Below are 17,836 nucleotides of genomic sequence, written 5' to 3' on the forward strand. Positions count from 1 at the left end.
GCTCGCCTGGTCTCCTCCTGGTGCTCCTGCTTTCCCTCAATCAGGAGGTGCTGTGTGACTCCCCAAACCAGGTCACAACAGCTCTGGGCTGGGACTCCCTGTTCTGAAGGCTGCCAGCAGCCATGTTGAGGGTCCTCACACACGTGCTCCTCCTGACTGGCGGTGTCCTTGCTGAGATGCCAGCAGGGGTCAGCTGGGAAATGGCTCCTCTAACCCCACCAAGCTTCAGAGGGCAGTGGGCCAGGGCCACCTGACTGCATCCTTGCAACCCTGACTCAGAACCAGAGATGACTGTCGAGCAACTCAGCCGCCAGGTGCCCGATGTGGGCAACAGGTCGGGGTGCTCCCTTGTACTGGTTACTAAGCATTCGCTGGAGCCCTGGCAGACAGTGCCCCAGCCACTGACCAGGCAGACATAACAGGTGGGATAAACTGAGAAGCACTGAGGTGCAGCAGGAAGGGGGGTCCAGCCCACCAGGAAAGCCCACGGGAGACACTTGGCGTCCACCCACAGCACTGAGTTGGTAATTACTCAGGTTACAGAAGCAAAAGCTCTTGTCTTAGGAAACACACAGAAGCGTTCGGGGCGAAAGGAGGTGATGACAGAACTCCCAAATGGTTTAGGTAAAAAAACCAAGAACAAAACAAAAAACAAGAGACCCCTGAGCCACCCACCTTCCTGCTGAGAACGAGTGTGCTGGCACCCTCTGGACCACGCTGGACTGTCACTTTCCTCTGGCCCCTTCAAGGGATGCAGGCTGGTCAGCAGCCCTACCACAAAACCCCACAGCACCGCACCCTCAGTGCAGCCCCCCCACTGAAGGTCCAGGGCAGTCCACTGCCCGCTGACTGTGCTGAGGGACACCCAGCGTTAAGGCAGGTGAGCCCCAGCAGCTCAGTCAGGCCCTGCTGCCCGCCTTCACCAAGGGGCAGAGGCGATCAGAATGGGTTGGTTGAATTATTTTGTGAAAGAACATTAGAATATTTTAGATCTGTTTAGAATGAGTTCTAAACTACAAATGCTTTTTAAAAAACTATTTTAAACTTAAAGCAAAGTTACAAGAATATGTTTCACCCATATAAATTCAACCCCAATCTTCCAACATCAGTACTTTGTCTCGTTTGCTTTTTCTGAGGGTGGGATGAAGAACGGATCTTTCCTAAAGCATGTGGCTAGGCAGACTTCTTTAAGAGGGAAAGATGCAGACCTCAGTAGACCAACAAAGCTCTTCTTTCAAAATAAACATTCACATACACTCTACATCGAATAGAAAAAAATAGATTTTATTTACACATTTTAACGCATTAAAGCTTGTTTTTTGGATCTCTAAAAATGAAATCCCCCAAACATAGCTAATTCTATACGCTAACAGCTGTCAACCTGCACTGCAAGAAATCCAAATACAGAGCTACACCAAGCTCTGACAGTCCAGGCGTCCTGCAGTATCTTTCAAATTTAGCTGTTACTGTAATATATTTTAAAAACATATATTTGAATGTAATTCTGAATTTACAGTAGCTTTTGGTCAGGATGTGTTTATTTACTATTTACACCGAAGTACAACTACTATCATGTGATAATCCGTATTTTGGTGTTAGAAAAAGTCCACTTACACTTAAGGGCAATCTGCCATATAATGCAAAACTCGGGCAATAAAATAAGTCACAAACAGGCCTGGCACAGGGAAAGGCAGCTTTGCTTTGATAATAAAGCACAATATAAAAGTATGACTGTTAACAGAAGTTTGTCCTCCGTGGAAAATCAGTCCGGACTCAGCGGCAGCTCCAGCAGGGGACCCTGGGTCACAGGCGAGGTCTGCACTGCCCTCTCCTCGGCTGCTGCAGCCACCACCTGCCACCTCAGTGACGGTGTCATCCAAATGCGGCCCACGTGGTCACCAGTCTGCCACCAGAAGCTGAGGGCCCCTCCAGCCGCTCTAGGAGGGGGAGCCCAGTTAGCACAGCTCCACGCCTGACCCTGAGGGCTTGCTCCGGCGGCACACCTGACCCACACCTAAGAAAAGACAAGCCCTGTGTGAAGGGAAGGCGTCACTCACGCATCCACAGCTGTGGCCCTCTTCCTTTGTCACCGATATTTGCAACTTGGCAGAAGGCAGCACAGGGTTTTAATTAGGCCTCTGCCAAACGGCCGTTTCTGGGCTGGGATGGAGGCAGTGGAAGGCCAGGAGACCCATGCAGCAGAGCAGCGACCTAGCACTGCGGTTCTCCAGGCTGCCCGCACACCGCAGAGCTTGGACCTTCAGTGTGGGGACACGCTAGGAGACTCGAGACCTCGCACGGCGACCTCGGGACACTAACCGCAGCGGGGCCACCCACACTGGACAAAAGGGCTGCTCTGCACAGGACCTGTGGCCACCTGCCCAGATGACTGCTCTGCAGTGGATGGCACTGCTGGGAGTGGGTTCCGACGCCCGACTTCCACACTCACCTCGGTGGCTTTGCTCAACCACGGAAGCTGAGGCTCACCGCGTCCGCACCTGAGAAGCAATGCTGGGGGCTGTGAGACAGCCAACACCTGTGTCCCGAGGGGCCGCCAGGCTTCGGAACACTTCTCTCCTGCGACCCCCAGGCTTCCTGCCTTTCGTGAGGGGGTGGACACGCGGTGTAAACACCCAGCACTCGGTAACTGCTGAACTCAGGTTCACATCTCCGAGGACCCAGGAGCAACAGCAAGCAGCACCCACCAGTGTCCCACAGCTACCTGGTGACTTTGGAGTTATTTAAGAAAATACCACAGGGATGCGGAGAGAGACACGAAGTAGTGCAGCGCGTCCTCCCTGCGTCAGCACGTCAGATGAGCAGAGTGGAACACGGCTACCCACACCACACTACGCAAGGGAAGCGCAGCCTGGACACCAACGTCAGAATGATCAATGAGGCCGCAAGGGTCACAGTTAACTGGTTTTAGGACGTTCAGTCAATATAAAAAACAATAAGAACGCATCATTTATAATCACTGCACCCTCTTGTGGCCTATTTTTAGCTATTAAAAAATTAAGACAACCTGTGATCCCAGCAACATGGGAGGCCGAGGCAGGAGAATCACAAGTTCAAGGCCAGCCTCAGCAATTTGTGAGACCCTGTCTCAAAATAAAAAAATAAAACAGGCTAGGATGCAGCGCAGTGGTGAAGTGCTCCTGGGTTCAATCCCTAGCATTAGAACAAAAACAAAACCAAAACCCAACACACCAGCCTCACTGCATAGGGTGCCCCCGCTGCCTTCTTCTGCCACCCCTACTGCATTATCTGAAAGTTATTAAAATTACAAACACGGGGCTGGGGTTGTGGCTCAGTGGTAGAGTGCTTGCCTAGCACATGTGAGGCACTGGGTTCGAGTTTTAGCACTACAGTAAAAAAAATGGTAATAAAGTTATAAAAAACACAATACAATATTGGATTAAAAAAATCTCAATAAATAACATTTACAATGTGACAGACGTGACATTAACTCCACCACCCTTCACTCAGCAGGACAGGCCTTGGGGCTCATGGAGGACACTTCTGGGTCAGACACCCGGCTACATCCTCAGGGCCCTGCTCTGCAGAGACCTGGTGGCGAGGCTGGCCCGCTCCCTCAGCATGCTGGCTTCCTCGGGGCTCTGGTGGGCCTGCACGTTCCTCAGTAAGAAGTGGCCAATGAAGAGCTTCAGACCTTCTCGCAACACCCCCAGCTTTGGGTTGTCAGAAACTCTGGAAGGGAATCAGACGCGTGTCAGGACAGGCCAGCCCGCAGAGCTCGACACAGGCACCAGCGCACTTGCACACACAATCCCACTGCCCACTGGGCTACAGCCCTAGTCCTTCTGTTTCTTTTTATCTGTTTTTGAGGCAGGATCTTGCTATGTTGCCCAGGCTGGCCTTGAACTCCTAGGCTCCAGTGATCCTCCTGCCTCAGCCTCCCAAGAAGTCGGAACCACAGATGTGCATCACTGTGCCTTGTTCTAAAGAGAATTCTCAACAAAAAACTTAGGGCAGGAGATGGCTCAGTGTCAGCACTGCATGCCTCGCAGGGCCCTGGGCACGAGCCCACCCTGGGAACCAACAAGCGCTCTTCCCGCATCCTATTTATTTCAGTATTGTTAGTTTGCTATTAGGCAAACTATGTTTCTAAACCAAATGGACAAAGTACAAGCTTAAAATTAAGACCGACATGATTTATTAAGCTACACATAAAACACGGTGCTGCTGCTATACACCAACGGGAATGAAGCATCCTTCTGCCCCTTTCCCATGTTTAATCAAACACCTGGGCACATACCTTGCAAAAATTAAAGCCAGATCTTCAACTTCTGTTTCCATTAACAGCATAGTCAACACTTTCCGTAGGAAGTGGACTCTGGGTTTGTCCAATTCACTGAATTCAACTACCTAATAGGAGGCAGAAAAGAAGTTACACTGGCTTAGTCAACTTTTCCAGTGATTTGTAAAGAGTACTAATGAAAGCAGGCCTTTAACCCTTCCCCACTTCCCGCATGCCCTGATTTAAGAGGCTCTTTCAACTGTTAAAAATGAATAGCTGCTAGTAAGGCTGTGGCACCCTGGGGACTCTGCAGAGCTGGATAGTCAACTTGGCAGCACAACAGAGCTTATGGGCCTGTACTTTACTAGCCAGGAATGTAGGTTCTATAATGGAAGCATTTATCTTCACCTCCTAAAGTAACCACTCCTAATTAACATCTCTATGTATAGAGCTTAGGTCCAGGAGAGATGGACTCAGATAAAACTATCAAAAACCCTAGAAATAATTTCAATATTCATCAGTATAATGAAGAAATGTACTGGACTTATACAGTGAAGTAAGACTACACAAAAGCTCAGAGAAGAGAATTACAGATATCAACATATGTAAATTGCAAATTTAATTTTAAAAAAGAACTGCAGAAAGTCACAAGAGCAAGGTGACAACATGGTACTGCTAAAACAGAGAGCAGATTATGCACTGGCTGCAGGTGCAGAGCACAGGGAGAGGTGCTGACTAAAGAGGGGCCTTCAGCCAGGTGCAGTAACACATGCCTGTAGTCCCAGTAATGCTAGAGGTTGAGGCAGAAGATTGCAAGTTTGAAGCCAGCCTCCACAACTTAGCCAGACCCTGTCTCAAATTAAAAAATAAAAACAGCTGGGGAGCAGTTCAGTGGTAGAGCACCCCAGGTTTAATCCCAGTACCACAGAGAAAACAAACAGAAAGACCACCAGAGAGGAAAGTGGAGGGCAGAGCTGGGAGCCAGGGAGCCCAGAGTGGTAGCAGGGACACCTCCCAAGTCCTATCACCCATAAGTGAGCTTCCTTGCTCCTGTTTACCTGGGACCGTACCTACCCATTCCACAGAGCCAGCTTGAGCGGGGAAGGGAAGAATTCAGTCCAAAGATGAGAAGTCAATGTACCTTATGTGTTCTAGATTATTCCAGTCCTCAGAATGTGGTGTGAAGACTCTGTAACCCACTTTCAGTGCAGTGGCCAGACCCCAACACCTCACACCTCGCGAGAGATGCAAGGCAGTTATGAGCAGACACTCTGATAATGGCGGGGAGCACATCCACATGCAGCAGGACCCTGGGCTGTGAGCACGGAGGTCAATAGACTTGTCTCTGCTGTTCACCAGGCTCTGACCTCAGGCTCCTCAACGCTCGGGATTTTTAGGGTACCCACAGCCTAGTGGCTGGCCCACCTCAAATCCTACTTCCATGTGCAGGCTTCACCACCTCCTCCAGAGGAACATCTGGGTGTCTCTGTTTTATGGCTCTGAAGTCCCAACCGCAGAGTGCACAGCAGGAGCCTGCAGCCCAGAGCCATGCCTTGAGGAAGACCAGCGCAGGGTCTCGTGATCAATCTCACTCCCAGAACAGATTTACCCGAGTTAGCAAGAAAACCAGAACTGACCCCTAATTTACTAGGTGAGTTTACACTGTGGGCACCTGGATGTTCTCTACCATGGCACATAATAATGGAACACTCTCCAGAATCTTGAAAATACATCCTTTAAAAGCACCAAATATAAGCCAAACACTGATTTTTTTCACTGCTTACAAACCTTTAAAATGGAAAGCGGAAGTGATTTTGTCTTCAACAGGTGTGTCACCAGATGAACCAAATTTGAGAAATTAGTGGCTGGCAAATTTTCTAAGTCCCGAAATTTGTCCCATATGCTGAACTGGAAAGTCATCTAGTAAGAGGTAATAAGAATAAAAAAAAATTCAACAATCGGTAAACTAAACCACTAAAAATGTGATCTAAAGATGCTCTCATTCACCCATTCTGAAACTCAGGACTTTCAGGAGCAACTACACAACCCTTTCAAATAGTAGCTTGAAACAGCTTTACAGGCTTTGGTTGTAGTCCCCTCCATGCCCCTCAAATCAGGGTTGGGGGAGAGGCTCGCCTAGCATTTATGAGGTACTGGATTGGCTCCCCAGTACCACCAAACCCTACCCCACCTTACCCCTGCACAGAAGAAAGGTCTTGACAAGTGATGTCAGAAGAGACCCCGCCTGCCTGGTGCAGGTGGTCCCTGCGCCCAGTGATCTGGACATGGTACTTCTGGCTCCAAGCACTCATGTTTAGGTTGACTCAGAAAGTTGAGGAAAAGCATGAGGACCCAGGTAACTAGCGGTTTTCTGACCAAGTTACCTGGAATCGCCTTTCATAGCTACAGAACTTGCTAGCCAAGAACGCATAGAAGGGATTGTACGTCTTCTCCTGCAAGCAGCAATCCGTGAGCACGTGGACCACCTCTCTCTCCTGTTGATCCTTCAGTCCCAGCCTGCAGCAGACACGCCCAGCTAGGTCAGCACCCCACTTCCAGTCTCCACAGCACAGTGGGCCCCAGGCCCTTCCCGTCTGGAAGTCTGGTTAAGAGTGAGCCAGGAGTGGGGTGGAAGCAACCAGACATGGGCCAGAGGCCTGGCCCATCCCCAGATTCTCTGGGCCTCGGATTTTCTAATGATGTGGCAAAGCCTGGGAGGGCACAACAGGACCCACGAGCACTACGCCACCAGAGCCCGAGACCGAGCCCGGCTGACACCAGCAGGACTCAGATGAAGCCAGGTCTTGCAAAGGCAGTGACTCGTGTGATTTTTAAAATTCACAGTGAACTCCACCCTCTTCAGTGTACAGTCCTGTGGGTGCAGCTGTACAAGCCCTTACGGTTGGGTAACTGCAACCACATGGGAACAGAAGTCCATGGCCCCCCACAACCCCCACATGCCTGTGCAGCCAGCCATTCCCCAAGCGGCAGGAGAACACCCATCTTGTTTTCTGTCCTCTCGTTCTGACTCTGCCAGAATGCCACACGGCCAGTCATCCAGCAGAAGCTTGGGTGTCCGGCCTCTCGCACCTGGCAGAGCACCCTGAGAGTCACTGTGCAGCTATGGGACCGGTACTCTGCCCCTGCAGTGGTGAACTGCAAGAATCCCACCCACGACAGTGAGGACCCCTGGTCTGTTCATCCTCTTCCCAGAGGGGCATGTGGGTTGTTTTTGGTTTTTGGTGATTACAAACCACTGGGCTTTCTTGGTACTGGGGATGGAACCCAGGTTTCACGCATGCTAGGCCACTGAGCCACAAGCCCTAGTCAACGATCGTGATGAACAAAAACAGGAAAAACTCACTGTTAGGTGGAGACTGACTAGGGGACAGAGGCATAATGGAGTTTCTACACCAACAAGGCGCCCAGTTCACAAAACCCCAACTATCAGAATCTTGAAGTGAACCATTTACCCCTGTATTGCATCATGAGTTTGAAGCAAATAAAAGCAAATGAGTAATGTTAAACTGTTCATTTAATTTTTACCTGTTAATTAAATATTTTGTATAAAGTATGCAAATGTTTTCAAGACCTTAAAGCAAATTATTATAGAAACCACAATGGGCTGTTCTAAATGAGAAGCAAAGGGCAGGGCAGCTTCAATGTGAAGGCTTATACCCTTTAAGCAATTCTTGACAACCAACAGCCATCGAGACAGTGGCTGGTTGTCGGACACCGGCTGTGACGCTCTCAATCGTAGCCTCACACAGCTTTGCTGAGGACCTTCCAGGGCACACTATTAGGAACCAGTGGCTCACAAGGGACATGTGGGCCCACCCAGGTGAGAGGACAGTAACAAAAGCCCAATTTTTCAGTCCTCCAAACAAATCCCTCAAATTACTTCTTTTATGGCTTCTGACTGACAGGTCAAAACGTTCACACAGTGCTTACTTGAGCAGCTTTTCAAAAGCATCCAAAAAATCCTCACTCGTCATTATCGTGCAGAAGATGCTCCTCCTGACGTCGGTGTTCATCCTCTGCTTCCGGGCAAGTGCCAGCATCTTTGAGCTCACCTGAAAAAAAGAAGCATTAGTGCGTGGACCACACAAGCGTCTCGAAAGCCGTTTCCTGAGAAGTATCAAGCCACTCTTCGGTTGAGCATGCTCCCGTATGATTTTGTGGCTTGAGCTCAATATAACTAAATTGCACGTGAATACCTGCACGTAAATGCCAGATCCTTATTTCTGGGTCACCCACAAAGAGAAAACACAGCTGGAGAAAAAGCCACTGCGGAGAGAAGCACTTGATTTAGGATTTCTCAGGAGGGTGGAACATCAGCCTGAGCATCTGAGGTGAAATTCAGGTACATTGTGGCTGCCACAGTCTGGAAGCCACAGTCACCAGGTGTGACAAGAGCCCAGGGCAGGAGAGGACATTGGGGACAAGGAAAATCTGCATCAAGTACGGACTCTAGTTAATAATGATAAATACAAAGAAATGCAAAGAAGTTTCACAATTTGAAACCCATGCTAACCGACTGGAACCTGTCTCCTGGGAAACAGAACAGCCCAGTCTCAATAATGGGTATCTGCAAAATCAGTCTTGATTTTCACACACTCCCTCCATTCCACTCAACTTTTAGATCTTTTGTACAATGTGTTTTGGGATTTTAATATCCTTTAAAAAGGAACAAAAACTGAATTAAAATACATCTGTTTTGGTTTGTTTCCTGGAGCCAGGACCTTGCTATGTTACCTCGGCTGGTCCCAGGTGTTCTTCCCAGCTCCGCTTTGCCATGTGGGAAGCAAGTGCCACCACGTTGTTATCTGATCCGAGGCAATTCCTAAAGGCTTCAGATAAACCTATGCAGTGCACTTACAGTCACTCAGGAATAACTGCAACTACTCTAGGCAGAGCCTGCACGAGGTGCAGCACAGAGCCCACGCCCAGCAGCCGCAAGCACAGGGGTCTCCATACCGTCCCCGCAAGTGGCTTCTGCGGAAGTGCATGATGACTGCTGTCGATCATTGGTGTTCCGCTCCACGCAGACCCCACAATCCACCAGCGCCCAGTTTGTTCTGCGTGTAAAACACTGTCCCAAGAGATGCGAAGCTGAGTCTCAGAACCAGAGGTGGCACTGCGCACCTGATTAGAGGAAAAGGTTTGATGAAATACTTCTAATTGGTTCACAGTCTGATCACACTTTCATTTTTTAAAAATTTTTAATTTTTTTGGTACTGGGGACTGAACCCAGGGGTGCTTAACCACTGAGTCACATCTCCAGCCTTTTTTAAATATCTTATTTAGGGACAGGGTCTCACTGAGTTGCTTAGTGCCTCACCACTGTCAAGGTCGGCTTGACCTCATGATCCTCCTGCCTCAGCCTCCTGAGCCGCTGGGAGTACAGGCATTCACCACTACACACAGTACACTTTTTTTTGATTATGGAATTATTGGTGTGTAAACATTGCAATGAGTCGCTGGCAACTCGGTCAGTGAGCCTGTTTGGAATAATGCCAAAACAAGCAGTAAACTCATGGTATTTGTGAGGTCTGTGGGTCTACCTCCCATGTAATGTCTCCGGAAAGTGGTCATAACAGGATCCACCGCACAGCCCTCTGGGGGCCTCGGACACACCTCCATCTGTCTCTAAGGCCCAACTCACTTGTCCCCTTTCCTCACTCTCCCCATGGGCCCTGCTGCCCTGAGGCTTGGGACAAGGCAGAACGCAGTCACTTGCCACTCACCAGAGCTCGCTGTAACTTCCTCAGTCTCTCCACGGGCTCAGGATCGTAGCCTGGAATTTTACGCATGTCATTGTTTTTCAATGCCAGCATTGTCTCCAGCATAAATCGGATCTTAAAGGAAAATGAAGGGGGAAAAATAAACCCAAAACCAAAACGACATCTCCCTGATTTCAAGCATTTTGAACATTCCTGGACATCCTTCCCTTGCCAGAGTCTTCAACTCCCCCCCTGCCCCGCCACTGGGTGGCCTTTAATCTCCATCAACTGCAAACAGTAATGCATAGAAAAGTTGCAAGAACAGCAGAAAGTGTATCTACACACCCTTCTGAGATTTCTCAAATATTAACTTTTTACTGATACAATCTCCACATCATAAAAATCAACCTCTTTAAAATAAATAAGTAGGTGATTTCTGGTATATTCCAAGCTAGGCAACCATCCCCACAATCAGCTTTGGAGCCTGTGGATCACCCAGAAGAGGAACTCAAACTTCAACAGCTGCCTGCACTCCACGCCTCCCTGCCTCAGGCGGCCAGCTCTGCTGTCTGCTTTTGGGCATCGGTTGGCACTAGCTTGACCTGCAGCTCCCCTCCATACCGCCTCTCCCCACCTCACCCCCTGCTGCCTCTGCTCTGATGCCCAAAGGGCAGCTGACAATAATGTTGCCCATCAGACTTTGACCAAAACGAAAATCCAGTCCCACTCTCTCCGGACCTGGAGGGTAAATCCCTCCTCTGGCCTCTGTGACCCACCCCCATGTCCTGCCACCCTCCGGTCAGCTCTTCCTCCTTCCTGCAGCTCCACGATGCTGCTGTGTAACCACAGGTCCCTTCACCTTAACTTCCCACATACCCCCACGGTTTCCAGGACTTCTTCCATGAGGGTGACCCCAAGTCCCCCTGGCTCACCCCTCTTCACAGTAAGCCAGATGCTGACTTCAGTGTTTCAAAGGCGGAGCTGCCTTCCCTTTGAGGTGGGTTTCCTCCTGTGCAGCTGCAGGGGGCCCCTCCCTTCCTTCAGCCCTGCTCCCCACTACACGTGGTTGCTTCTGACTCCCACTGCCATGCCCGTGCCACCACTGTCTCCCGACCCCCACGACAATCCCTCCCGGATTCCTCCAACCACCTCCCCTCTCTTCTACCTTGTCACCAAAGTCACTCCTAAAACCCACTTCCACATGAGGACTACCTGCTGAGAACCCAGGTCCTCCAGGATGAAGTCCCACTCCCCTGAGAGGGTGTGTGAGGCTGGCCCCAGGTCCGGCCCTCTCTCCCCACTCCTGGGTGGTGTCCCCAGGTCCCACATGGCCCTTTCCATCTTCCCCAACAAGCACATCTTTCTTCCCCTTGGGCTTATCAGGTGCTGTTCCACATCCCTCACGATCACAAGGCAAATGAGGTGGAAGTCAAGAGCCCTGTGTTACAGATGGGGAAACTGAGGCTCACAAGACTCAGGCTCTGCTGTTGTCCAGAGGCTACATAAGGCTAAAAAGAACAGAAATCACCAAGGAAATGAAGTGGAATATTTACCCCAGAAACTTATTTTTAAGTTCTGGTCAGTCTGTGTGCTCTTAAGCACTTAGGAGGCAGTCAAGTTAATGCTCATACCCTGGTCTGGTCCTGAAACTTGCTGCCTGCTCCACTGGCTTTGGCCTGGGCATCTGTGATCAGCTCCTTCAGTGATAAGGCATCATCTTTTCTCAATGCAAAGCCCACATTTTTCAGCATCAACAGGATCAGCTCAATGTCTTTTTCCATGAAAGTTCCAATAAGTTTCTTCAAAATGTCAAAGATGAGAAGAGACTGCACCACATGGAAGTTGTACAAATGGGCTATGATGGTGAAAAGGTTATCACACTCTTTCCCTTCACCTCCATCTCTGTAGACTTCATCGAACTTTCTCACCACAGCCTCCAGAAAGCAAGCACCAACCTGGTGGGACAAAGCAAGCATGTCATTCTGGGGACCCTCCCTTCAATACACGCCGGGCAGGACACACTCCAACAGGGCAGACTTCAGTAACTCAAGTACAGCTATCCCTCAAGAACACGGAAGCAACTGAGCTTGAACCTCTACTCTAAGGACATCTGCTTTAAGCCAACAACGAAGCTGTAATTTTTGGCCAGTGGCCTTTCTGGTTTCTTGGAAAAATAAACTTGTTAAAAATTTGTTAAGATAGGTGTGGTGGCCACACCTGTAATCCCAGTTACTTGGGAGGTTGAGGTGAGAGGATTGCAAGTTCAAGGCCAGCCTGGGCAACTTGGTGAGATCCTGTCTCAAAATAAAATTTAAAAAGGGCTGGGAATGTGGCTCAGTGGAAGAGTGCTGCTGGGTTCAGTCCCCTCAGACGTCAAAAACACACCTGCATCTCTAAAAAGGCTCTACCACCTACACACACTCATTTTCAGAAGATGCTCATTTCAAGTTAATTTCTTCTGAGGAAGCAATGTAAGTGAAATCTAAAGTAGAGAAATGAAAACAGAAGTTTCTCAACAAATACCAAAGGCTCCCACACAGGCAAGTGCTTCACCACCAGGAGGGCACTGCAGGATGAATAGGAGCTTCAACGGCTCAGCTCCAGTCTGTGTGCTCCTAAGGGTTTCTGGACCTCCATCCTGTCACTCTGTAAGACTGAGACCTGAGGCGGAAATGGCAGCTATCAACCTTGCGGTATCACTAGCTTGTCATTGTTTTCTCTCAAATCCCAACTCAAGTTGAGGCTAGAGGAAGCAGGTGGGAGCAGGGACTGGTGGTGACTTTCAGTGATGCTGATAGTCCACAGGAGACGGCCCAAACAAGGCAGCCATACTGAGCCGGGAAGGAAGGGCTGGGCGCCAGTGACCCTGCGGAACACAGGCAGGGTGTGGCAGGCCACCAGTGTGACACGTTAGGTGTCTGTAAGTCCTAGGCTTTCGGTCTGGGTGAACAGGAAGTATGTGAGGAGGAGACCGGGGAGCTGGATTAAGTCTCTTTGAGGCTTAGTACACTCTGACCGCAGGACAGGCTGCAGATGTGCAGATGGGGGTGAAGGCCTAGGAAGGAGGGGCTCCAGCAGAGCACAGGGTGCAGGGGGAAGCACGCCGGGCCCGCTGGGCTGTGAACAGTCCAGGTCAAGAACCAGATGGGGGCGACTGCAGTGGGCAACAGTGGCTCCTGCAAGCCAGGCCCACAGGCGGATGTGCTCTTCAGTGCTCAGAGACCCGAGACGAGCACATTCAACCTGCAACTCTCGATGCAAGCTCCTTCACCAAGGTGAGTCTGAGGAATACAAGCCCCTGGCATGACCCTCATCTTATGTTCAAAAACAATGAAAAGGAAATTAGATTCTACAGATACTAAGAATATCCCAGGCACAAAACATATTCAAGTACATTTTCAACACACATATACAATTGTTTAATCACACTAAAACTTGTCAAAATTTCCAATTCCATGTAATGTCTTCAAAATTCATTTTTCTAAAATCTGATGTGAATTTTAATACCAATCCATTCAGACCTGATTATTTACTTTTAAATGATTATGAAAGCAATCCAGCAGCTGACACCATGACATTTAATAGTTTTGCTCCCATGAATTTCTGTGAGGTTGTTTTTCTTAGTACAGCTCTGAAAGAAGTTAAATGGAACCAGCATCCTGAGAGCTTGTTGTATCTGGCAGAAGTTTTAGAGGCTGTTATTAGCTAAAGTACCATAATGACTTCCCCTTGGAACAAGCCACCTCATTGTCCTTCGTGCTAGTAGTGAAGGTTTGAATGATAAGCAGGACCACTAATCCCATGTTTTCAAATCACATCAATTCCCACATGCTATGGGTGATCAGGGTCTACAACTTCCACTATAACTCACTGAAATACTGTCTACAACAGTTTGATTGCTAAATCTGCTGAAGTGTGCCAGAGTAACCTAGCAGAATGGGGATGGACTAAGCCAGCCACAGAACAGCACTGAGTCATGGTAATCAAGGACACCCGGAAAGATGTGATACAAGCTCGTGATACCGCATAATGGGGTGTCCATTATGCTTGTAATGGCAAGAAAATGGACTCACACATCTATATGTGAACATAAGTATGGTTCTTTGGGAGCAGGGGACTTAAAATAAAATAAAAGAGTGATCTCCCAAGTAGGTGGCACATATTTCCCACAAAAGATCCAAGACAGTTGAGCAGAGTCCTATGCTCAAATGTAGGGCCTGGGCCACTCTCTTCTGCCCTTAGCTTCCCTATGCCCAGTAGGTCTTAAGGCCTCCACCTTTCCAAACATTGCCACAAGGCCACCATTGCTGGGTAGGAAAACGTGGTTCATTAAATGCCCTAGGAATAGCAAAGAGAGCTGCAGCGGCAGGGCAAGAGGAGGAAGAGCAGAATCTCAACCCGAAGATCTCCTTCCCTGTTGTACATGGGCTCACTGCTAAGCCTAGTGCACACTTAAGGGGCCGGCCTCTTCCCAATGGCTATCACATGCAATAACTGTTGACCTCAGCTACTCCACGGAGAAACAAGGCCATCCCAGGTGACATGGCCAGTGGATGGAGAAAAGGTGGGAGTGTACCTCAATTCCAACAGTGTGGTGAAGGATGCTGACCAAGAGGACGTGCTCCATCATCAGTCTGCTGGGCATGGCCGAGGCAGTGACACAGGCATCCATGAGGGCAGTGGTCAGTGTGTCATTCATGTCCTTCCTGCTGTGGGCCATGTACAGCTCCTCCAGCTGCCCACTTATAGATGCCATGTTTGGCTCACTCAATCTGCAGGAGTGTAAGTACAGAAAGCTTCAGAATAGGGACCATTTTCCAGTTCACAGTCAGTTATCAATACTACCTTAAGTATGCTTCTGACCCAGAAACAATTTGCCTTGCTGCAACAACCCAGCATATACTGCTCATAAACAGAATACTCTGGAGTCCCAAAGTAGTGCAACTGCTTTTCAGTTGAAATGCAGCCATGAGGCAGGCCATGGAATGTCTGGGAGTCTGCAGAAACTTGTGGGAGGATACTGCCTGGGTATCCTGAGCTAATATTCCCAGGTGCAGGAACCAACCTCAAGTAGTGTGTCATTGGGAAAGACAATAACTCACCCACTTCTTAGGTGGCACGAAGACCCATGATTCCTACACCAAAGAGGCTGTCCTGTCTGAACAGGTGGGGAGAGAAGACTGTGCAAGGAAGATTATTCCCCTCACACCTGTACCACTACTCAACAGATCATCAAAACAATGCTTCAGTAAAATCCTGGGACACTCCACAGAAAATGTTTCAATTTTAATTAAGCAACTGGGGGAAAGGGGTGAGACATGAAGGGGTGGCACGAGAGCTTCGTGGTGACGGAACAGTTCTGTGTCCTGATTGGGGCGGTGGTCACATAAATCTTTATGTAATAAAACTACACAGAATCAGTCTCTCCCTCTCTCTCACACACATACACAAGTAAAAACAGTGAAACCTGAACAAGCTCTGAGGGCTGCTATGTCAGTTCTCTGTTGTTTGTGTGTGTGTATGTCTGGTACTAGGGATGGAATCTAGTCCTCCTGAATAAAGGGCAAGTGTTCCACCACTAAGGAGCACCCCTAGTCCTTTGTTGCTTCTTAATGGTACTCTAGTTACAGAAGATGTAACCTTTGGGGGAAAGTTGGTGTAGAGTAGGCTGGAACTCCTTGTACTCTACTCATCTATCAAAAAAGCAATATACATTTAAAACAGTGACGGCCTTCGGAAGGCTTAGAAGAGGGGCATGAAGGGGCTCCTGGGTGAGAGTAATGGGAGAAGTGAGGTGGGCATTACTGGATAAAAGACTTTAACTTGCTTTTTAAAACTATAGGCTGATGAGGATGGTGACACGGTCCCAGCTTCCAATTACCCTTTTAATGTTTAAATATCAACACAGGGAGCAAAGACCAGGGTCCTGGCCCAGGGGAGCTCATTCCTGCAAGGGGTCGGGAGACCCCAGCCAGGCCTTCCACAACTGTTCCTGGGAGGATGTTCCCAGCCCCATTCCAGCCTCCGAGTGACAGTATGAGTCCCCTGCGGCCTTCAAACAGTGTAAGAACTCACAATACCAAACAGCTGGGCAACCTCTCAAGATGTGGATGTGGTTGCCCTAAAGCGGGCACAGAAAACAACTGTAGTTGAAAACAGCTACGATTCCTGCCCACCACTGGTGTTTTCATTCTGGGACAGTTCTCTATTTTAGAAACAGACCACTGCTCCAAGTGTGAGAAGGCAACACCTCTGGAAGGCTACCTGTTAATCAGGCCTTTGACGTGTTTCTTCAGTCTTTCTAACTCTTCCTTCTTGTGCACGTCCACTGTCTCCTGGCCTTGCCGAAGGCCAGGCGGGATGTACTTTTCACCATTTTCACAAAGTCTCTCCTTGAAAAGAGAAGAATAAATTGAAAAAAAAAAAAAAAATAGAAAAAATAAAAGTACACAGGACAAATCTCACATTTCCCTTGATACATGCATATTCATGCACAAATCTGCCAAGTCGGCGCGGCTGCTTCTACAGACGTTTTGACATGAGAGTCTGGGCGCCCCTACCGCAGTGTCCTCGCCCGCCCCCGTCGACGGCCATCCACAGGCCCTGGGGAAGTTCGCTCTGTACCTGCAGGGTCGGGTCGTCGTCCTCCGACGGGCGCTCTCTCTTTTCTTCTGCAAAACGGACTCTCTTTCTCCCCGCGCTCTCCCGCGCCCCGCCTTCGGGCTCCTGGCCGCTTTCAGGCCGGACGTCCTGGTCCCGCTCCGGCTGCGCCGCGTCCTCCGCATCCTCCTCCTCACTCGGGGGCTCCGAGTCGCTCTCCAGGTCACTTTCCGGGAGCGGCGCGCCCGCGTCCTCCTCCTCCTCGCCGCCGCTTTCGAACAGCCCGCCGCCGCCCCCGGACCCCAGCACTCCCAGGATGTAGTCCAGCCCGTCGCGCGCGAAGCCGAGCGGCACGGCGCTGCCCTCGCCCTTCTTCCTGCGCTTCTTCAGCCCGAGGCACCGCTCCAGCTTCCGGATCTCCCGGTCCTCCTCCTCGTTGGCCGCAAGAAGCGCCCGCTTACGGGCGGCGGCGGGGCTCGTCTTCCCCGGGCGAGCCGGGGCCCTGGCGGGGGGCGGCGTGGCCCTGGCCCTGGCGGGGGGCGGCGTGGCCGTGGCCTTGGCCGGGGGCGGCGTGGCCCTGGCCTTGGCCCGGGGCGGCGCGGGCTCCTGTGCGCTGCCCTCCGGCCGACCCGCCGCGGCGCCTGCGGTCCTCTGCAGACGCCGCGCTTTCCTGAGGTGCCGCTTCTCTCTCCGCAGCTCCTTGCGGCTCTTCCTGCCGCCCGGCCGGGAGCGCCCCACGGGGACGCGCCCCTCGCGGTCCCCGGCCTCGCCCCCGGCGGTGGCCCGCACGAACCCCTGCACGGCCAGCCGCAGCCGCTGCAGAGCGCCCGCGTCCCCGCCGCGCCCGCCGCTGCGCTTCTTGCGAGCCACGCGCCCGCGGCTGCCGCCCGGGCCGGCCGCTTCCGCGCTCCTAGACGCCGCCATTTTCCGGGACGGATACGGACCACAACTTCCGCAGCGGCGGGACTTCCGGCCGGGGCTGGATTTCCGGGCCAGAGCGAGCGTTGGGCGTGGCGGGCGGCGCCCCCTGCCGGCCTGGGGGCCGCACAGCGGACACAAGTACAGTCGCTTTCCAAGGGAACCCGTGCATTGGGTGGCCCACACCTGCCCAGAGAGCGCCGCCGGTCGCCGGGCTCTGCGGGCGCGTTCGCGGTTGCGTGCGTGCACGCGTGCCCGCGGGGAAGGGCCCGGCCGTCGCTCTGCGTCTCGTGGAGAGGCCGCGCGCTCAGCCTGCTGCGCCGCCGCTTGCTTC

At 50.9% G+C, this 17,836-nt stretch overlaps 1 protein-coding gene across 1 annotated transcript; it reads right to left on the reverse strand.

The window, feature by feature from the left end:
• Window positions 1-1,263: 1,263 nt before the first annotated feature.
• Window positions 1,264-17,508, reverse strand: Nom1 (nucleolar protein with MIF4G domain 1). The gene is made up of 11 exons (XM_047562406.1): window positions 16,609-17,508; window positions 16,249-16,376; window positions 14,561-14,756; window positions 11,616-11,939; window positions 10,009-10,119; window positions 9,239-9,406; window positions 8,213-8,334; window positions 6,646-6,778; window positions 6,050-6,181; window positions 4,280-4,389; window positions 1,264-3,711 (listed from the first exon to the last, which is right to left on the reverse strand). Exons 1-11 carry the CDS (start codon window positions 17,506-17,508, stop codon window positions 3,540-3,542), a joined length of 2,496 nt encoding a protein of 831 aa, XP_047418362.1. The 3' UTR covers window positions 1,264-3,539.
• Between the last annotated feature and the right edge of the window lie 328 nt (window positions 17,509-17,836).

This window comes from Sciurus carolinensis, chromosome 8 (genome assembly GCF_902686445.1).
Source record: "Sciurus carolinensis chromosome 8, mSciCar1.2, whole genome shotgun sequence".
Lineage (NCBI taxonomy): Eukaryota > Metazoa > Chordata > Mammalia > Rodentia > Sciuridae > Sciurus > Sciurus carolinensis.

Coding starts and splice junctions, on each gene's coding strand:
- Nom1 (XM_047562406.1), bottom strand. CDS start 17,508: ATGGCGGCGTCTAGGAGCGCGGAAGCGGCCGGCCCGGGCGGCAGCCGC. Junction 10,120..11,615: donor AGTTTCAGGACCAGACCAGG/GTATGAGCATTA, acceptor TTTTCCTTTAAG/ATCCGATTTATGCTGGAGAC. Junction 8,335..9,238: donor AGAAGCCACTTGCGGGGACG/GTATGGAGACCC, acceptor TCTTTTTTTCAG/GTGAGCTCAAAGATGCTGGC.